The 22,407-nt window shown below is 34.2% G+C and overlaps 1 protein-coding gene across 3 annotated transcripts; it reads left to right on the forward strand.

The window, feature by feature from the left end:
• Window positions 1–582: 582 nt before the first annotated feature.
• Sur (Sulfonylurea receptor) lies at window positions 583–22,378 on the forward strand. Of its 3 annotated transcripts, none has more exons than XM_072300596.1 (28): window positions 583–1,070; window positions 2,727–3,108; window positions 3,533–3,751; window positions 4,093–4,299; window positions 4,926–5,075; window positions 5,406–5,567; window positions 6,334–6,471; window positions 7,030–7,192; window positions 7,977–8,155; window positions 8,422–8,547; window positions 9,427–9,874; window positions 10,285–10,390; window positions 10,804–11,065; window positions 11,500–11,637; window positions 12,641–12,862; window positions 13,405–13,676; window positions 13,993–14,085; window positions 14,646–14,764; window positions 15,276–15,478; window positions 16,219–16,440; window positions 17,295–17,452; window positions 17,853–18,048; window positions 18,921–19,161; window positions 19,517–19,641; window positions 19,850–20,037; window positions 20,448–20,551; window positions 21,229–21,425; window positions 22,110–22,378. In XM_072300596.1, the coding sequence occupies exons 2-28, from the start codon at window positions 2,728–2,730 to the stop codon at window positions 22,302–22,304; spliced, it is 5,214 nt and encodes a 1,737-aa protein (XP_072156697.1). In that variant the 5' UTR covers window positions 583–1,070; window position 2,727; the 3' UTR covers window positions 22,305–22,378. The 3 variants fall into 3 exon arrangements, with proteins under 3 accessions (XP_072156697.1, XP_072156696.1, XP_072156698.1); XM_072300595.1 differs by lacking the exon at window positions 583–1,070 and adding an exon at window positions 2,089–2,293; XM_072300597.1 differs by lacking the exons at window positions 583–1,070; window positions 19,517–19,641; window positions 19,850–20,037; ... (1 more) ...; window positions 21,229–21,425; window positions 22,110–22,378 and adding an exon at window positions 2,089–2,293 and having other exon boundaries at window positions 17,853–18,062; window positions 18,921–19,138.
• The last annotated feature ends 29 nt before the right edge of the window (window positions 22,379–22,407 follow it).

Consider the following 22,407-nt stretch of genomic DNA (forward strand, 5'->3'; position numbering starts at 1 on the left):
GAAGGGAAAGGAAGGATGAGAGAAAATAAGTAAGGAGTAGATGTAGGAATATTTATTGATTTTGAAGCGGTGTCTTAGCAACAGGAGCAGCCCAGTGGGCTGGGCTGAGGCCACACCTCTGCAATGAAGTCACAAGTTTAACCGCAAAAAGCTGATTGTTCTAGTAAATTAGGTAAAATTCCAAACAATAGACATCATAGAAATAGTAGACAATACATTTGAACCTTCATGTTCGTAAATTCAATAAAATTAAGAATAAATACTATTCGTACGTTGAAGTGTAAAAGTCACCTTGAGGGAAGGGATAAAAAAAAGCTTTCATACATTCCAGCAAAACGACGGTGTAAGTCCGCCACCGCGCATCTCGGTTTGCGACGTCGCATACTTCCTGTCATACCTTATTTTTTAAACGGAAAACTACTCAACGGCAACTTTTTGGAAATGCCGTGATTTTTTTACTCTGTGCGAAGAAAATTCTGCAAAAACTTCGAGGAATGATGTCATTTTGTTCTCATTTAAAAAATAGTATAGGGTGGAGATTTTCAAACAACGCAAACGAGATACGTGGTTGCGAACTTACGCCGTCGATAAAGATCTAGCTAATAAAGGACGTAAAAGATGTGCGTTCAAACCATTTTTAGTTGAGAGGTGATTTGGCAATAGGGATAAAAGAGCTCAAACAGTAAAGCGAACGGCCCGTATCAGGGTTCTCCAATGTAGGCGAGAGGGATGGATAGCTGATTCTGGGGCCCGATGACGGGTCATCAAGTAAGATCCGACACCGGACATGACAATTTAGGCACGGTTCATTGTTTCAGCTCGCGTTTAGACATTCCTCAGTTCCCAGATCTCGTCTTCCCATCGAGTGCTTTTTCACCATCTTCTCGCGCCCTCTCACTTACGTGTTTTTACGAGACTTTTTTGAGGATGGTTCATTTTCTCCCCCGTTGTGTGTAGAAAAAAATATATATTATACAAATATTTATTTCTAGAATGATTGAATGTGGAATTACGACGATTCTAACTCTCTCTGACAGTTTCCATTACCGAGGCTGAAAGGATAATCAAAAGTATGTATTGCTGCATTTTATGATCCTGGAATTGTGGTAAAGTTAAACGAAGTTGTCCGGTACACATAGAAAATAGGATCAGGATGAATATTATGGATATCCAGTTTCCGATGCTGAACATATCGCATGGGCGCAATCAAAGGGGGGGGGGGGGTCCAGGGGGGGGGGGCTGCCCATCAGAATTGAAAATAGTATCATTTGTTCCTTCAGAAATTATTTATCTTTTGTCTCCCATTTTCTTCCTCAAACCTTGAATTGCTGCCAAAGGATCAAATTTTGGAATTTTGTATGGTTTTTTGCTTTAAATCGATTCTAGACCTAATCAATTAAAATACGTTAATCGGACATTTGGCATGCAAATTTAGCATAGCTGAAAATGATGAAGGAATGATTTCGATTTGTTCTCTCTAAAAAAATTAAACAAAGAGAGGAGATTTTAAAACACCGCAAACGAGATACGTGGTTTGGTAGTTTCACCGTCGCGTAGATATAAAGCGAAAAAAAAATTAAGTTATCTGAAACTGGCCATAGAATAGAAAACCCGCAAGCTAATCTTAAACCATAAATTCTGTTGGAGGTGAGCTCAGAAATTTTTTCTCCACAAATGCAACAGACTCGCGATCTGAAGTTTTCCTGAGAAAAAAAGAGTCTTACTAATGACAACTTTTGTTTTGCGCTCGATTTTCAAAAGCCCGTCAATTTAAATTTTGCCGCGTCTACAGAATGAGAATTCCCGCCCTTCCAAGTTGCCAACTCAATACTTCCACTGTTCGATTAAAGATTTTCCCGTGCGTAATTAATATGGCTGTATAATTCACGGTAGAATGAATTTCAGTCTTTTTTTTAGATAAATCAAGTCTCTCTTCACTTTTTAGGAAATTTATAATCAACACTAAATCCATACTCAGCAACAATATAAAAACTTGTCGGTGCTTAGAATAAATATACATAAATTCCTTTCTGAGCAAGCCTGATTCACGTGCTTATGTTTACAAACAAATGCCATGTCTATTGTCTGGTCATGTCGCTGTCGCATGTCGTGCCGCTTTCATCTAAAGTTCCTCATACTTAGTTAATTTTATACAATTTCAAGCAATAAATTTGTGTAATTGCTACCCGAAAAATTCCCACAAGTGGACGGCTATCTTCATTGCCAATTTTTGAAGTCACGGTACTGATCGTGAGACTGTTACTGACTAGCGTTGACAGCGTTCAAAATGAAGGTTAGAATGCAATTTTAATTGTGATATCATAACAGAAATTGCGAATTACTATGTATCATATTTCAAAAATACTTTAAGTCGTATTTGTTACATCCATCTCGCTTCCCGCGCAATATTTTAAGGTAAAAAAATCCGTGACAGGAAACATTTTCATACTGTCCTCCAGATGCATTGTGGTGTCGCATTGTTTGCAATCTAGTCGCATTACTGCTCATTGGTGCTCTTATCTTACCTCTCTTAGAGCCCGCTTCACATAACTTTCCCATGTGCGTGGGATAAGGGACTCCCCCCTTACAGCTTAAAGGGCACAGTTATCTGAAACAGGCTCTATGTAAATATATGAATTGTGGCATGACCATTTTTGACAGTTTGATCGTTCCAGAGAAATTTTTCTGAACAATCTCAAACTTTTGTGTATTCTATTATTTTTCAGAATGTGGAGAAAACTGTCCAGATTACACCACAGCAATACTTGTGCAGCTCTATGTTGTCTCTCACTGATCATTTTACTGTGCGACCTGGGTGATTGCATATTGGGTCATGGAAACGTCTTGATATTTCTGACAGCCATAACTGCGTGGATAGTCGCACAGTGTCTCTATGCTCTACTTGAAGTATCTTCTTACAGGAAGATCTTACATGGAATTTCAGCCTGTTTATGGTTTCTTTGCTCTCTAGTCAGGCTGTTCTCGTTTATCACTATTCTAAGCTTGCAAGGTTTCAGTCTCAATCGTGTAAATATGGTTGTTTGTATCACTTTGGTCATCATTTTCTCGGTGCTCAGCCTTCTAGATATTTCAGCATACATCATAGAAGTAAGTTCAAATCAGTGTTTGTTCAACCTAACAGGTTGAGGGGTAGAGTCATATGACCGGCTTGGTTCACTAATTAAAGGTTGAAACACTAATAACTTGTGCCTAGGGCCTCTTGGGGTAATACACTGCCAATCAACCTCTATAAACAGACCAAGCTGATTACTTTTCTTCGCCCTTCAACCACCACTTTTTGTTGCATGCTCCCCTGTTCTGGGTATTTTATTCTAGCCTAATATCTGTAACAACTTGTTAATGGCTAAAGGATCTTTCAAAAGTGCAAGACTTTTCTCCTAACTTTCTTTTGATAATATAACATCAAAATTGCACACAGCCTTGCACAAGGTAAAATTGTCAAATTTTTATGGGAGTAAAAATATCGCTCATGAGTCAAAAGAGCTTGTATAATATTATCTTTTTATTGTAGGCTGAATTTCCTTCCAAAAAGAGTAATCCTGATGAGCATATGAGCTATCGGTACAATTTTGCAAATTGGTGGTCAAAACTCTCCTTTTATTGGTTAATGCCATTGCTAATCAAAGGATTCAAGGAGCCTCTTGAACTCGAAGACCTTGGTCAGTTACCCGAAGAAGAGCGTATTCAGTATCAGTTCAAACGATTCACAAACGTGTATTACTCCCTAAAGGTAAGTTGAATTTATTGGTTTTTACTGATTCTTATTAATTGGCCCACCTTAGAGTTTTTTACAGTTGGCTTTTGGCAAGATGCGTAGGAGTCGATTTTCCTCAAGGCCAGTCTTGTAGCCCAAAAATTGTCTTGTTGTTCTTCCTTCTTAATGGACAACAACAAATCAATATGCCTTAATCAGACTCCAACATCATTGCTCTTCATCAAAGAGGAGGCTTTCAAGTTGAGTGATGTATTTTTGTTCCAATTTCAGCAACTTGTCCACAATCTCATGCTTTTACTCTCCCACTCTACTCAGGTTGTTAATCTGACACTTCTGACAGGCTATATTTTTTTCAGAGTACGTACACCACTCACAAATTTTTGCTGTGGAAGTGCTTTGTCAAGTTATATTCTCGCTCCTTTGTGTATGGTGGTATCCTGAAACTAGTTGGAGATGCTGCTGGTTTAATTGGACCTCTTGGTATGGCAGGAATACTGAAATACATCGAGGATATTGGAAAATCAAGTCAAATACCATCTGAAAAAGCGAACATAAAACAACAAGTAGGTAACATATCTATATAAGTTTGATCTCTACACATTCTAATTGTTTTTTAACTTTCATAGCATTGGTGAAAATAGGATTGTAAAAATTTCGAATCAGGTTTTTTTGTGAAAAAAAAAGGAGAGGCATGTAAATCAAATTTTACTCTGAAAAAATGAGCTGTATTCAAGGTCAAAAAAAAAAAAAAAAAAAAAAAAACTTGACTTTTTATTATTTTGTTCAATTAAAAAAACTTGATCATTTGATAAATAAAAAGTTTGTGTGTTTATATCTTAAAAAATGCCATTTGATTACTACCCTTGTTTACACCTTTACCTTTAATTACCTAGTTCAGACTGGTAATTAAAATTCAATAGTACACGTACAGCACTTTCTGTAGGTATATGTTTAACATTTCCACCACAGATGGAACGATTTTTCGTCATATAGAAATTTTCATTATATCGAGCAGCAGAACAATGCTCAGTGAACGTGGGAAGTTCAAGGGATTGGATGGTTCTTTCAATACAGAATTTTTTTGTTTGTTTAACTGATTGTTGTTATAGAGATAAAGTACTGTAATTCTTTTCTTCTAATGTTTAATTGTTGGTATAATATGAGGGTTGACATTTTTTTTTTTTTTCAGGTCATGTCTTTAACCTTCTCGGAATTTTTAAGAAATGGTTACGTCATGGCCATCATTGTGTTGCTCAGTTCCATCGCTCAGGGTAGCCTTTCACAGGCTAGTACTCATATTCTAAACACTGAAGGAATTCATCTTAAAAATTCTTTACAGGTAATCGCCTGATAATCTTTTCTTGATTATGAAGAACTCCAATTTCTTGGACCTTTAATCGGGAAATTTTATGCGGATTCCAAAATTTTATACGGATATGCTATGGATTTCTTTCTCCTATTTTTCTGAAAATTAGTGATAATTAGGGAATTTCATACATTTTAGTAATGAAAATCATGGAATTATCAAAGAATCGTTTTTTTGAAGTGTTCGGTAGATATCCTGAATGATAATGCTGATCATGTGCCGAAGATATCCTGTTGTAATTTTATAATTTCAATTAAAATTATAATCTTATTTACTTTAATCATCTTTTTTATTATTTTTCAGGCATTTATTTATTACAAAATATTGAGATCCAGGAAGATTGCCGATAATGACTCAGACTTTGAGAAAAATCAAGGAAATATAACTAATCTGGTATCTGAGGATTGTTACAATATTATGTCTTGCTACTGGATTGGAAATTATGTCTGGGCAATCCCTGTTAAGGTAAAAAATAACATACATTCAGCCAATATTCTCTCTTTCATTGTTAATTCTAGTGACAACTAATATGGGTTTTCTACATAATGCAAAACCAATCTTGGCCAAAAAAATTGTTAGGAGCACATAAAGCCAAAACTTTTTGGACTGTATTATACAAAATAATATGAATTAATTTTTTTAAGATGATGTCCACTCAGAAATAAGAGATGTTTCACAACATTTTCATATCTGCCTGTTTGGACCATGAAGCACTATGCTGTATATTCTTTGACATTCGTCGTCATGAATAAAACAAGGCAAGAAAATCAGGAAAATGGTTCCTCCTGAAAATAGCTGGAAGTGTAGTATATCATTTCGTCTAAAAAGTAGCATTTTAATGTCTTTTCATTGTGAGCCAAAAACACAAATTATAAAACTCATTGTTGCCGATGCTGATGACTTGACCTTGGAAAGTGATGCCACTTGCCCGGTGTGCCAAAAACGGTTCACAGAGTAAGGCAGCGTCATTAAAAGATGTAAGGAGTCAGGATTATCAGCAAAGCTGGTTCAGACCAGTATCAAATCTGTCATGCAGTGCATGACTGAAGCGCTCTAAGTGTCTGCGCTGGATACATTTGTCACACTGCGATCCTGCTTGTTGCATGATGCTGGCAAGAACCTCAGTTCCTCAGGTCTGGTTATAGGAGTTCCTTGAGAATAGGAGTACCCTAAGAATAAAAATGGTTTTTTAAATGATCTTCCATCCCTCAAATCATTCATTTCTTTGCAGATTTTTGTCCTGATTACTCTCCTGTACTATGAAATTGGCTTCAGTGCTATCATCGGAGCATTATGCTGTATCCTCATTGTAATTCCTCTTCAGTTCCTGATTGGTAGAAATATGTCGAGCAACTCCAAATTGATCATGGTAAATCGTCTTTATTCTTTCTTAATTTTTCATTGTATTGCAGATGGAACCGTTCTAAATTGTACCTTTTGAAACGTTAAAAAGTTAGAAGAAAGTTATGGATTCTTTCAGCCTTTTAATTAGCTGTGGTAATTTAATCTTCAGAAATCATATTTGATGTGATTTGAACTACATTTTGCAATTAGAAATTATAAATTCTAGCTCAGTGTAAAAACAACTGATGTACCATTAATTTCCGTATGCACATACATGTTTTTATGGATGAGCCAGAAATCGTAGTTTCTAATTGCAAAATTTAGTCAATTGGTTCTTGTGCTAGTTAGAAGGATCATGGATCGCCCACAATGGACATCTTTACTCTAAACGTTCAATTCTGCAACAATTTTACAAAGATTCTAATTGACCGTCATTAATGCATCACTATTTGAAGTTAATTTCTAAAAGTATTTGATAAAAAGACTAAATGCACCTAAAAAAGTGCTGTAGATTTACATTTCTCTGTTATTTCTTTTAAAAGAGTATATGTTAGAATCATATGCCTTATTTTTATTTTTACAGGAAGCAAGTGACAAGAGAATGAAAGAAATCAATGAATCATTGCAGGGAATAAAGTTGTTGAAGCTCCGTGGCTGGGAAGACAAGTTTTATGAGAAGATTTCAATAAGCAGAGATGCGGAACTCAACTACTTAAATAAAGACTCTTTGTATTGGGCATTAATGAGTGTGTTCTTGTCTCAATTTTTTGTTATAAAATATACCAGTATGGTTTAATATTCCATTTTGAAGGATCAGCACTCATCACAGGCTGACTGTTGCTCTAATGACTTCAAGATTACAATGTAAAAGGCTTGTAAAGTGTTTTGTCGGAAACTTAAAGCAGAAGTAAATTTACTCTCCTTTACGAAGAAGAGGAATGAATTTTAAGAGTTGAAAGAATGGAATGAATGTTGTTCTAACTAGGTAAACTAACACTATAAGTTCAAGTTTGGATACCTCTTTATTTCTTTTGATTTCCTCAAGTCACTCATGAATTTTTCGGATAATGAAGGCTGAAGTACTATTGGGGATGCCCTACTGGTTTTCGGTATGCTACAGAAACAGTTCTGTTAAGAAGTAGTAATGATAAGGAGACTCTTACACATATAATCAAAGTTTTGTGAGCGGATAAAAATTTGCTGTTGCCTTGTTTATTAGCTTTAGGAACCAATCAACCCAACAGAGAGGTATGCCAGGCAACCACCCATTCACTCGAGGCTCACACAGTTTTGTTAGAGCTGGCCATTTCCGATAGCAGTATCCTTATCAAATTAAATCTGCACTTCAAAACGAACTGTCATTGATAATTTACCGCCAAAGATTTGTCAAAACACCCCTAGGTGCTATCCTTTTAAATTTCACTTTTAAACTTCACCACAGTTTGATAAAGCTGTGTTACTTAGAGCATATTTATTCGCCGTGAGCGTTAGTGGTACTTTTAATTTATTGCCTCTTGCTTTTTTTTTCAGCTTTTCTCACTCATGCATCATCAGTCCTCATAGCCCTTCTAACTTTTGGAATATACTCATTGATTGAAACAGTCCCGCTCATGCCAAGCAATGTCTTTGCTGGCCTTGCACTATTTAATCAGCTAACAGTTCCCCTGTTCATTTTTCCCATCACTGTTCCCATCATTATCAATGCCATCGTAAGTATTTACTTTTTTGTTGCTCACCATTTTTACTTTTCCAACATTCCTCTAACTCTCTTAAAATTCAGTAATTAATTAATGAAATGTGTGCATTGATCATTAATGTATTTTTAAACTCGAATCCTCCAAATTTTTATTAATGTACCTCTTGCATTTCTCCAGAATTATTGCTTATTGGACACTATCACGATTATTTTTATTGTATGGCCTTGTTGAAGTTACCTCATATTTCTTTGATACAAGTCCAACTGTTTTTTTTATAGAATAGTGTTCGGAGGATAGAAGAATTTTTATCTTTACCAGAAGTCATTTCATCGCATAAAAAGAGAGGTGATGGAGTAAATGATGTTTTCGAAACCCTGGATGCCATGAATTTTAGTCAAACAAAGGTATGCTTTTTAAATCCTATTTCCTTTTTATATGTTTTTGACTATTAAACATAAGTCAAAAATTTTAAACATTATTGGAACTAAGCTGTTGTATGCTCCAATGAGTTCCAGAACTGAAACCACCTCTGTCGCCAGAACATTCTTTGTGAATTTTTAAAGCTGAAAATAGTCAGAAGAAAATGAGTTTTTTTTTTTGCAGTTACTTGATCCATTCCCAATCAAATTATAAATTTTGTGCATCATTTTTAGTTTAACGAGTAAAAGTGTGGCACATCATAGAGAATTTTTAGTAATTATTCAAGTGTGCTTTATCATGCTTGTACATTATTTTGTTTTTTCAAGTATTGATGAGAAGGCAACTTTTTTCTTCATTACATCCCTAAAGTCTACTTCTTGAAATTGGTTAGACAGAAAAACCTCTCATATTACTACGTCAGTTTCAATCTTCTGCATTTGTCGAACAGACAGAAAATGCAAAATAGTGATCCAACTTAAATTTTGGTTCACACTAAGTGGGTATTTTACTTAATGCAAAAAAGCATGAAAATGCATTGATGGCAACCAATTGAACGAAACCAAAACCAATTTGACTGCCTTTAATTTTTGTAATTTCTGACCCCCAACTTCCTGAAGTAGTATGAACCTATTGCTATCGTGTTTTGGTACATGATTGTTGTCCATTTAATGTATTTAACATCAAGATGAATGCATCAAACAAATAATATTTTCCTCTTAATTAAAAGTTTTTGGAACTCAATTTTTAATTACGTTCAAAGGATTTCTCAATTTTATATCGATCCGTATCGATAATTTTCAAAAATTTGGTAAAAAAAGGTACTCATCACAATTCATATTTTTTAAGTTGTGTGCTTTTTTCAGGTTATCATCAATGGAGAAAGCACTGAAATTTTAGCCAATATTTTAGAAATCAATGAAGATGGTGATGATGATTTCCTCACAAGAGTAAGGAGTGGAAATTCATTGTCAAACAGTGACCGCACACATGTCAATGGTGCAATGGACTTGGAAACTTTGAAACACCCCTATTTGAAACAGATACCATATCTACAAAATATTAGAGAGTCCAATGAAAGTATCGATAAAATCAGTAATTCATCCCTAAGTGAATCGACCACATCACTCCATTCACATGAAATTCCTCACGAAACTCACGAAATCCAAAATACTGAGAATCAAGCCAAGATGCGGACAACATCTACAGAAGTACATAAAGATACGAGTGTAATTCTTGTTCAAAATGCAGAGTTTTCATGGGGAGATTCAAGCAAAGCTACTCTTTATGTCAAGGATCTTGTCATTCCAAAAGGTGATTGCACTGTGATTATTTCTAGTTAATGTCAAAAATTACTATTGAACCAGACACTTGAAAAAAACAAGCTGAATGGAAAGAAAAGTACTTTAATCATAAAATTATAAAGTGAAGTATGTTGATGTAAATTTTACATAGCGTAGTTTTCAAAAAATAAAATAATGTCATTCAATTAATCCTTTATTTTTTACCGTATCTACTATTCTACCTCTCGAGTGAGGTCTACCTATTGATTTTACCTATTTTTTCCCATCAAATTCTACATTAAATGAATTTGATGCCCAATTGTTGCATCTACAAACACAATTATTTCCCCATCTATGTTTAAGCATCTTTGATGCTTTTATTTGCTTTAATGAAATTGCATTTTCTCAAACCATTACACACTATTGTATCATTTTTAATAGGCCAATTAACAGTCATACTTGGAAACATAGGGAGTGGCAAAACATCCCTTCTGGCAGCCCTGTTGGGTGAAATGGAATGTACCTCAGGTTGTATTCAATGGCAGGCGTAAGTTAATAAATGTATAAATTATTTTATTGCGTAGATTATACGAAAACATGGAGTAGAGCTCATGGTTCTTACTCACACAGTAAGCTCATATCTTCATTGCACCAATCTCTTCCTAGGTTTTTAGCTTTTCAAGATCATCATTTTGAAATAGTTGAGCTTTAATATGCACCGATACATGAGTTGGATCCAACCTCTGTAAAAAATCCAAGGAAAAATTCTTAAAATACATGCAAGTCGTCATGACCACAAACATTTACAGTATGCATTCCTCCTGTCTGTGGCTCCTACCATCCAAGAACTTTTTGCAGATGTTCCATTCTACTGTCAGGCTTCACACTTATACAAAAGACAATATTTTATAAGAGGCTACTTGTGTTTTTTAACCGGTTGTGATGAATTTTCCTTTTAAGGGGGTTGTCTGTCGCCTATGTATCTCAAAAACCATGGCTCCTCAATGCTACTCTGCGGGACAATATTTTGTTTGGTCGACGATACCGCCATCACCGTTTTCAGAAAGTCATTGCCTCATGCGCACTCCAACCAGATATTGAAAATATGCCTGCTAAAGACTTAACTTTACTTGGAGAAAATGGAGTTTCTCTCTCAGGAGGACAGCAGCAACGTATTGCAATCGCTAGAGCAATTTATTCAAGAGCTCAAGTCATCATTATGGTAAAAATAATTTTCTTTAATTTGTTTTAAATGTGATTATCAAAATTAATACCAATTGTTTTAGTTTCATTGAACAAATTTTTTGAGACTGAAATTCACCTGTTTCCCTTTAAATATAAGATACCCAGTATAAAACATCTTAAACTTTCAGGATTATTTGGTTTCATTATTTTTGTATTCATCACTCTTGATAAAAATGTAAGTCTTGGCACCTACCAACTTGCTACGTGTATTTTTGTTCTTCATATTCATTTTTTATCTAAAATTTCATGTTTTCTCACTAATTTTGTGTTATCCTGTGCTGTCAAATAGGATCTATCGCCAAGGCTCAGATTTCTGTCAAATTTTTGAGTGCTCTTTGATATAACAAGTGTTTTCTTGAAGAAGTCTGTTTAGGGATCAACGATAGAAACAAATTATTATTTTGATTCCAGGATGATCCCTTGTCTGCTCTGGACCATAAAATGGCAAAATATATTTTTGAAAGGAGCATCAAGAAACTCTCAATTCACCATAACAGAACTGTAATTCTGGTCACCCACTCTCTCCATCTTTTACCCACCATTTATCACGTAACGTTTGATTTCTGTAAGCATGCCAAATGCCAACCATTGAAAATTTTTTTCTTGATTCTGTTAATTCACTTTGTTTTAAAACATTAAAAAAAGTAACAAATTATATGATATGTACATGCAACTACTGCTTTTACAGTAGAGATTTTAAGAGACCTTAAAAATGAACATTTATTTTAATGCACTCAAATTTTCTCTCTATCAAACTTTTTATCTAATGAACTTGCAGAGATACAAGTGGTGAAAGTCAAAATTTATTCCAGCTTTTTTGAGTGCTGGAAGTCAAAGATTTACTAACATTTCAGGAAAAAAGTGGAAACACTGAAGAATGTATAAAATCTCATTTTGCAATGTTAAAGTTCTCTCTCTCAGGCTGCTTGACCTAAATAGAATTTTTACCATCTCATAATTTAACTCTATTGCCATATTATTAGGGGATTACGAATTAAAAGCAGAAATTTCTGTTGCCTTCTAGTCAAAGTGATTAAAATTTTTAGGTGCCTCAATCAGAGTGACCAAAAAATGTAGTTGCATCAGTTGGAATATTCAATTTTTTTAGTTGCCTCAGTCAAAGAGGCTTTCAATCAGGTGAGCCATGCTCGATTGAAATAATTAGCTACTGCAGTCCCTTGTAGTTGCATACAGTTCCTAGCAACCACAAGCAACGAAGGTGACTTAATTAAGTTACAGCCCCTGAAATACTTTACCCAGATTTGAGCAAAAGTATGGCATTGTGCCCCAATCATTGAAAAATGTAATTAAATAAAATGTATATTCTCATTTTCCCTGAAAATTTAATGCCGAAGATGTTCCAAATGCGGCAACTAAACCATGTCAACTGAAAGAAGATTTAATTGCAGCTGAAACAGTTGCTTCAACTAAAAATGCCAGTTTTACAACTTCAGAGGAACTGATCAAAAATCTAGTCTTCCGCCTGTTCCAATTATGGCCTTTCATCAGTCGCCTTTCTAATCAGGATATTATTGTGTTTTTATTTTTTCAGTATATAATAATGGAGGATAACCGAGTAGCCATATGTGGGAAGAAAAGTGATGTGCACAACTTCAAAAATCAAGTCATTAACTCGGAAGCTCTGTTGAACAAAGGTTCTCGGAAACGCACAGCTACAGAAAGATGGCATTTGTTAAAATTAATCTCTAAACTCAGTTTCCACCAGAGGCAGACAATCAGCATTAGCAATATTTGTCAGAGCTCAAGTAGCATGGTAATGAAAGTTTGACATAACTTGAAGACTTAGCATGCTTGAAAAGAATTAATGGAAAATTAATGAAAAACCAAGTATTTACCCACTGATTTCATCTTCTTCAGCAGAACCATTGTAATGATCCTTTTCAATTTTCCAATCATTAATTTGTTTTTCGAAAAACTTTCTTTGTATTTATTTTTATTTTACGTAAGTATTATCATTAATATTCAGATCATTAGATAATGATAATCATAAAATTAAAAAAAAAACTAATTTATACCATTCCTTTTTAATTTTTATCAATTTTCTTAAATTGTTTTTAATGAACCAAAATTTTAGAGAATTTTGAAACGAATTCGAGGTGAACTGGCCGATAGACTATTTTGCACCAAATTGTTCTGTAATTTAAGGTGACTTCTTAAATGTTAAAAATTTTAACAGAAAAAAGTACCATATTTTCCCCTGTATCCTGCCAAAATGCGGCAAAACAATTTTTTTTTTTTTTTTTGGGAGGAAAATAATTAAAATGAGTAAAGCAACATCACGTTTTTTCATTTCAGAGCTCTCGGCAGTTTGTCCCTTTTCGGAAACGTCTCGGAACTTTCTCTGGGTCAAGATATTTTGCTCATGATCTCTTACTGCCTACAGACGAATGTAATGAAGATGACAAAACAGAATGGATGGATTTTAAAAAATGGAGAGATTCAATCATGAGCAGTAATCATCACAAAGTTATATCAAGATGCACTTCTCTTCAGGCAGATCAGTTCAATCAATGCTCATTAGTTTTAAGACAGTCCTCCTCTTCAAATATTCAACCGATTGCCCTACGGTATGTTTGCTCAACCATCTTTCAATTAATTTTATTCTTTGTTTTAATTTTTGCAGTATGCTTTTGTAATGACTGTTTTTCATAGTGTAAATCTGTCAGTGGAAACTGATTGCTAAAGAGTTTCATCATATTTTTCAATGTTCACCCCATTTATCGAAAGAAATAATTCCCAAAAAAATGAGAAACTGAACTAATACTTGGCATGCCTAGCTAAGCGAGCACCTCTAATATTTTTAAACCTGCAGAGCATTTCCATCCTGATATAACTTAAGAGAATATTGTTTTTTGTGATCGTAGTGAACTTTTATTTTTTCAGACCAAGAGTAAATACCTATGGTTCATCATTTGGTCATGGCAGTTTACGCCGAAAAATTCTGAGGAAACATTTTGCATTCAACCAATCAAAAGGGTAATTATTTTATTTTTATTGAGAGATGAGTCCTCCAGTAACTTTTGTTAGACTCCTATTTTTCTCACAACTTTCAGGTCTCATCGTTTTGCATTCAAATTTTCAGTGATTAAGTTGAGACCTCAAACACCCCCATCCATTCAAGCACACCAGAAGCCTCTCAGAGCTGTATGCATGGAAATTATTAATAATTAAAATGCCAGTAATGACTTCAGCACCCCAGAGTCGAAAAGTACCGAACTCACAATATCGGAAAAATTGAGTTAGCATGTGAGTTGCTGCATCCATACCTCAAGATGCAAAACAGATTGCATGCTTAAAAGCACCATGAAATTTAAAATGCAAGGAGAGGAGAAAGGTTCTGAAAATCCTCCTTTTCAGAGTTCCACTGAAGCAAATTGTATTGCTTTATAAAGCTAAGAGTAGTGCCTTTATGATCCGTTTCACAGATTGTCTGTACTATCGTATTTTAGGAGATATGAAGTAGGTAAATTTACCTTCCTTGAAATGCCACTTTTTTGGCCAATTCATGTTTTTAAGAATATCATGTCTCATTTCAGGCTGGGAAAAACAGCATTTGGAGAAAATAATAACCACTCGTTGCTGCAAAGAGCTCCATCTGCTGCCTCAGAATGGAGTGAAGATTTTAGTGAGGAGGATGATACCAATAACTTTCATGGTAATCGCGTAATTATGTGCATCTATGTTGCTGCTTTGCTGTGTACTAATGCTAGTTATTTGTGCCAGTGAACGTTCATTTTCATACACTATATAGTAGAGTCTGTGGCAAATCTCTGTTAGAGGCAATTATGTCGCTGCTGCTGCTGGCTCATAATAGTGGAGCCATTTTCATTAGGCTTAAATCCTTTGCTTCTTCCCTCCTTAATTTCAGTTTTTCCTTCCTTTCTTATCATCCATGAGGCTTTTCTTTCAGCTTTCTTTGCACTTTATTCTTCAATATCCTTCAATAGTCTTTTCCTTCTTGACCTGTCTGCAGTCTCTATTAAGCGCCAGATGATTCAGAGAGTGATGGAAATGCTCAAAAAAACTTGATCAAATTTTTTACTTTTTTTTGACAATAAATTTTGACAATACCCAGTGGGGAAAGTCTTTTTATTTTCTACATGATATATTTTCCTTTTTTCTTTGTTTGGTCCTCATTCTCTGGAAATTTTTGTTTTATTTTTCAGATGATAGTTCTTCTTGGAATAAAACTCCAACTTCCGATTCAAGGAGCTATGGAGAAATATCTCATGAAATTTATTGGACTTACGTAAAGGCTTGTGGATTGTCTGTAAGCGTTCTATTTCTTATAATCACAGTGATTTGGCAGGCTCTAAAGGTTTACACTGACTTTTGGCTAAGTTACTATTCAGAGGATAATTCTGAGCAGGTACCAGTCAGATACATTCAAGTATTTTATTTTACCTTTATTTTTATGTCTTTTTCCTAAGTTCTCTGCAAAACGGAGCTTTCATAGGAATTTTGTAAAAAAATTTATTTTCATTACATTATCATCGAGTAAATTATTTTCTCTGGTGACTCCTCTTTCAGAAAAATTTGTTTCGTTGCTTGTTGAGGTACTTGGCTCTGCTCCAGTCTCTTCATCCTAATTTTCCGACATAAATATCCTAACTTAACTGTTTGTTCTATTTGCTAAAAAAAAAAAAAAAAAAAAAAAAAAAAAAAAAAAATACTTTGCACAATGAGCGAAGACCATTGAGCCAGTTTATGTGTTATTCACAATGATTTTTATTCAGAAAGTCATACCGGATTAAGGGACACTGACACTTCAACAGTGGCATTGAGTCTCTAGTTCACATATTTTCTTGGAAACGCAGGGCTAAAAATTGAAGGTTCAAGAAAGAATCACAGTTTGATATGCTAGGGGACCAAGCCAAAACTTATCGAAAGAGAGGGAACACATCTGTCGTTGACCTCCAAACAATAACTGTAAACAGTACCTACGCAGGTATTTTGCCAAGAATTGTAACTTCTACACAAAAATCTAACTTAAAGTTTCTCCTTCCAACTTCCAGTATATTCATTTAATCATTTACTCTATTATTTCTAAGAAAAGTTATTTTTTCTTTTCCTTACAGAATGTCTCAATTAATTTGAACTGATTTCCAGGCATGGAGCTATCTCTCAGCGTACGCCTTTCACTCCATAGGATGTGTTGTATTGTCTTTCGCCTCCATCGGATTAGGACAATACGGCGGAGCTGTGGCCAGAAAAAAATTGCACAATGAACTTTTATTCAATCTTCTTCACTGTCATGTTTACTTTTTTGAAGTTACACCATTAGGCAGAATCATAAGTCGATTCTCCAATGACATCGTCATCTTAGACAAAGTGAGTTTGTTAAGATAATTTAAGTTCCTCTTCAATTCTAGTTCTAAATATTTACAGTGTATTTTCATTTACATACATACAAGTCGCTTTACAGCACTCCCTCGCGTTCTACGACCCCTAACTTCCACTGCTCTCTTTCAAACCACAAATCTTGGGGGATTGCGCACCTTAACATTTCCGCTTCAATCCCTTCCCTCCAACCTTTCATTGGGCGCCCTCTGCGTCTTCTCCCAGGAGGAACCCAGTCAAGGACCTTCTTCGGCAACCTGTCTCCTGCCATTCTCTGGACATGACCATACCAAATGAGTTGTTTTGTCATAATGTCATGCACGATGGTCTGCTTGGCATCCATGATCTCCCGTATCGTCTCATTCCTGACGCGATCCTTTCTGGAACCATTTTCATTTAGCCATTCCAAAACGTTAGTTTCTGTATCTTTTCTTCTCTGCTTCTGTGGTAAAGATAGTAATTTTCTGTCATTTTGCGGTGCCTTTGTTGATTTCAAAGTAAACAAGCAAGAAAACAGCGCCATCTTCATTACACTTATACAAAAGTTTTTAGGCAAAAAATTGTTGATTCCTTACCAAAAATTCTACAAGTTTAATGAAAATGTGCAGATCATTATGCAAAGTGCCCTAGTTCTGCCAACAGCAAATTAAAACTCAACTTTCTAGATAAAAACTTGACTAAGCGTGAACAAAGCTTACAGTTTCCGAAACAGCAAGTTTGAAAGTTCCTGGATGATGCATGTGACTCATTACCTAAAACGTTTGTAATAATTCCGACTTAAACTTAATGCGATCACAGATTTTAATTTTTTGTATTTCTAATAATTTGAAATCTTTAAATTTCAGAAATTAGCTACATCAGTTCAGCGCCTTCTCCAATTTCTTCTTCTATGTTTCTCTGCCATTGTCGTGAATTGCATAGTCTCTCCATGGTTTTTGGCAGTTGCAGTGCCTATTTGTATGGTTTATCATTTTATTCAAAAATTTTATCGCCGATCCTCCAGGTAAGTTTTTTATTTCACATCAGATTTAAGCTGAATTTTGTAATTTTTTTTCTTGTTGAAATACTACGTAAGGATCGAAATGAACCGCTGTGAATCTCTGAATTTTTTTGATTTTCAAAATTTTAGAAACTTTCTTTGAAGTTGATTGCATTGCTTCAGTTCACTATTAAATGAAATTAAAGTTTTTATAATCAGTATAAGGTGTCCTAAATGCAGCATTAAGGAGTCAAGTTGAAGATTATTAATTTATGATTTCTTCACATTACCATCGATGATAAGTTTATGCTGACTATTGTAATGATAAGCAAATTTTTATCTGCTTTTATTATGTATAAGGCTTTTCATTAATACATCAATATTATTACGATCATCAATTTTCATTTGTTGTCTGTTCCTCCAGAGAATTACAAAGGTTGGAGAGCATAACAAGATCGCCAATTATATCTCATCTTGTCGAGACAGTTCGTGGTGTGGATACAATTCGAGCTTATGGACAAGAGAACTATTTCATAGCAGCTTTTTTTCATAAACTGAATATATACACCAATGCGTTTATCATTCATAACGCAGCAAATCGTTGGCTGGGTCTAGTACTCGTAAGATCTTCAATGTAAACTTTTCAAGTTATCTAACTCCTTTTTTTTTATAAATTAATTCCTCTAAATGAGGAAAGAACAAAACCTATGGTTGGACTAAATTTTGAAATAAAGAACCACTATTTCTGGCTCTCTGTAGGGACATCATACATACTATTAGTTTCTTTATGCAGATAGTCACATTTATGGATGAGCCAGAAATGGTAGTTCCCTATCTCAAAATGCGGCTTATCCAATGAATATTGGTCTTTCGCGCCATTAAGCCTCATTAGTCATTACTTAAAAAAAATAAGGACTCTTAGGACAACATGAAATTTTCCTGATCCAGTGATTCAACAACTTTCTTTGTAGGATGAAAAATCTTTGTGAAAAAAAGCCATATTTTTCATCTCAAGATAACTCATATTAATGGTGAAACTGTGAGGTGACGAATGTTAGTTTCCAACGTTTCAAATTCCTTGAAATATATCAATTACTGATACTGAATTAATACCTATAGAATGGCTTTAAAGAGATCTTGAAAAATGCAAGATTGTAAACTGATATTATTTATCAAATAAAATAAAAAATTAATTATTTAACTATTACTAAATTGAAATAACCAATAACATGAACTAAATAGTAGTCCTCCCTTTTGAGAATGATTAATCATCTTTATTGCACTTACCTTTGTGTGATTCTTCTTTTCCTTTTCAATAAAATTCCCTCGAAATCTCATACATAAAAGACCGGTAACACTCTCTTGGAAAATGAAGGAGAGGCATAAATTTTGAAACACTGCTTTATGTGTTTAAATTTTTCACTGTCCATAAAACAAATTACTTCTTCTCTTTTTGTTGAAGTTTTAACTGACATGTATTTGATGATTTCAGGATTATTTGGGAGCCATTATTGTCTTCACTGCAATGATTATGTCCTTAATATCTGCATCCTTCTTTCCAAAAATCGTGTCATCATCCTTAGTTGGCTTGGCTATCAACTACACTCTTCTAGCTCCTATTTATTTGAACTGGGTCGTCAAGTTTTTAGCAGACATGGAAATGAACATGGCAGCAATTGAGAGAATTTTAGAATTTGCATCTGAACAGCCAGAGAATTATAAGTCAAAGAAAGGTAATAAAGCTCAAGGTTTTTTGGATACTGAGTAAAATCTGTAGTACTTGTACTTTATTTACTTTAGTAATCGTGTTAACAAGGTGGAAAGATAAAATATAGTTCCTTTGGGCTGAATAATACTTTGACGTTATTTTCGCATTTAAAAAAAATCAGACTTGTTGGTAAAGGCTTCACTTAGGAGGTTTAAATTTTAAGAGTAAACCTATAAACCCCCTTAATTAATTTACGTCACAAATTAGACTATTTCTCTCAACCACGGTCACCTCTTCTCACAGAATTTTATTTCTCATTAAAATATTTTGAGGTTTATAATATTTTCTGTACCTAAAGCTTTGATTCTGGTCTTTTTTAGCTCAGATCTCACGACTTTGGCCTTCTAAAGGAGATATAAATTTCGAGAATGTAACAATTTTCCACCCAGAGAATGACCAACCAACCATCAAATCTCTCAATTTACATATCCATGCGGGTCAAAAGGTAATATATTTTTTACTAACTCTCTTTTATTAGTTTAAAATGAAAGTTTTTATCATTTTTTTTTTTTTTTATTCTCGTTTGATATCTGAGAAAATTGTTAAAAAAGGGATACATTTTGCACTATCTCAGGAATTTTATTCGCCAGAATACTTTTGGTGATGCGCTGGTCTAATCTTTTATGAAAACACTTTTTTGTTGATATTTTTAGGTTGGAGTGTGTGGACGATCTGGTAGCGGTAAAACATCTCTCATAATGTCGCTCTTTCGAATGGCAAATATTAAAGAAGGGAGAATTTTAATTGATGATGAAGATATTTCAGAAATACCTTTGAAACAATTACGTTCAAAGTTAGCTGTTATTCCACAGGATGTGATCATGTTTAGTGGTAGTATCAGGTAAATATCATACAGGCTAAGGGAGAATATTCCTCTTACTTTTTTCTGAAGGAAAAGCAACTTGATGAATTATTTTTTGATTTTTGTGTAACATATGAAATACGAAAAATATTGATCAAGAATTTCAATGACACAAAATTAAATCATATTTTTATCTTCAGAAATGTGAGTTGATTCTTGTTAAGAAATGTTAAGACTTAAGACCTCAACTTCACTAATTTTTTCCCTCTTCTTGCCAACCGTTACTGCTGTGTATCTAAATCTCAACTCCAAACTCGCATTACTCAGCGTCCCTTATTTTTTAGAATCATATTATGTGTTTTCATCATAGAGTTCTCCTGGGCTCTCTTCAGAATGCTCAAAAATGAATTCCCTAAGTGGCATCTCAAGGACTATGTATTTTTTTGCAGAGAAAATCTTGACTTGCTCAATCAGTACACAGATGAACAAATTTGGAGAGCTTTGGAAATGGCTCAGTTATCAGATTTTGTACAGCAACTTCCCAGTAAATTAGGTAAAAATTCAACCTTATTTCTATATACTCACTCGCAATTTGTCAAAATTCTGCTGGGTCTTCTGGTGCAAAAAAGAAATCTGGCTTTACTTACTTCTCAAAACTGCTAATTGCTAAATCCTCCTAAACCTACAAATAGCCTTACTCTAATTGTTAAGCAGTCAGAAGAATTTTCAGAGATTTGTGTGAATACCTGAATGAAAATTTCAAATCTAATAAAAAGAGTGTACACAATTTTAATTGGCACAATGGCGCATTGTGTTGACCTTCTTGCGAAAACTTAGTGCATTCTAGAAAATTGAGGAGATCTCTTTGAAAATTGTAAAGGCTAATTAAAACTTTTTGTACCCCTTTGCCTCCCCATATTATTGCAAAAAATAATTCAGGACGCAACTGCTAAATTCAGCTGCTAGATAAGGGAAACATCTAAAAATTCAGTGTTGTATAGCACAAAAGTTGCGAGAGTGTCACAACTTTAAAATTTCAATTTATTGAGTTTGAAGTATAGAGCTTTTATGTTTATTTCGAATTTTTGTCAAAATTGCTCCCTTTAATTCAAAAATTTTAGTTAGAAAAGTTTCTTCTGCACCTTAAGTTTTGAATTAGCAAGTTTATACTACGATGTGTATCAAAATCATGATCCTTTTTGTCTATTAATATTTGCGTTCTCATTTCAGACAGCTTAGTTAAAGAGGGAGGTTTCAATTTTAGCCTTGGTCAAAAACAGTTGTTTTGTCTAGCACGAGCTATTCTGCAGGATTCAGTCTGCTTGATAATGGATGAAGCAACAAGTTCTCTAAGTCCTGCTATTGAACCAAAACTTCTCGCCTCTGCTGAAGAAGCCTTTGCCAACAGAACTGTATTGTCTGTTACGGTGAGTGCACGGAATTAAAAGTAAATAAATTAAATAACCTAATCGATTTGTTTCGCCTGCTAAAAATAAATCTTGGCTAGCAGATTAGAAACCACTAAACATATGTTACACGCACCAAAGCAATCATTAGGTTCAAGAGCGTATTGAGTGAGTCAAATTGTGTTACTGGCCAGCAGTTAGCTAATGTGGAACAAAAAAGCAGAGGGGACCTAAAATCTGGTGCTTTATTGAGGAAAATCAAACTCTTTCCGAGGATTTATTTGGCAACTGTGACCCTTTTCGTCTCTTTAAACTTTTTAATTGCATTGGTGAATGTGATTTCTCAAGTTTATCAGTATCAAATGAACAAATTGGAATTGTTAGGACCAGTGGCTCATCTTATATAAACTCAAAATTTATTAGGTATTGAATAATTAAAAATAATGCAAACAGAAAATTAAACCTTTGGTGTAGGGATGTACATCAATTAAGATATTTAAAAATATTTGTAGACACATTATTTATAAAGAGCCAATCAGCTATATATTTATATAAATAGAAGTGTACTTTAAAATTGAATAGCCTCTTGAAAGGGGAAATCAGGATAATTTGTTCTTTTTGAATTGTTTTCAATATACTTACTTGAATCTACAATATCAATTTAATTAAACTACAGTTTTTAAGTAAACCTTTTCCTTCTTTCAGCATCATTTGTCAAGTGTTATGTCATACGATAGAATTATTGTCATGGACTGTGGATCAATTGTTGAAGAGGGATCTCCGTCTCAGCTTCTCTCTCGCCCTCTTGGATTTTTCTCATCAATGTTAAGAGCGTCTCAGCAAAATACTTCATCAGAATTTGAAGACATCAAATCATTTCAGAACAGCATCCCAAATTAACGAATCTGAAGTGCCCTGAATATCTGTTAAAAATAATTGATGTTTTCTGTTTAAATAAAGTCTATCTTCCTCCAGCTTGTTAGAGCCGAATCATTTGTTAAAA

The sequence above is a fragment of the Bemisia tabaci genome, chromosome 5 (genome assembly GCF_918797505.1).
Source record: "Bemisia tabaci chromosome 5, PGI_BMITA_v3".
Classification (NCBI taxonomy): Eukaryota; Metazoa; Arthropoda; class Insecta; order Hemiptera; family Aleyrodidae; genus Bemisia; species Bemisia tabaci.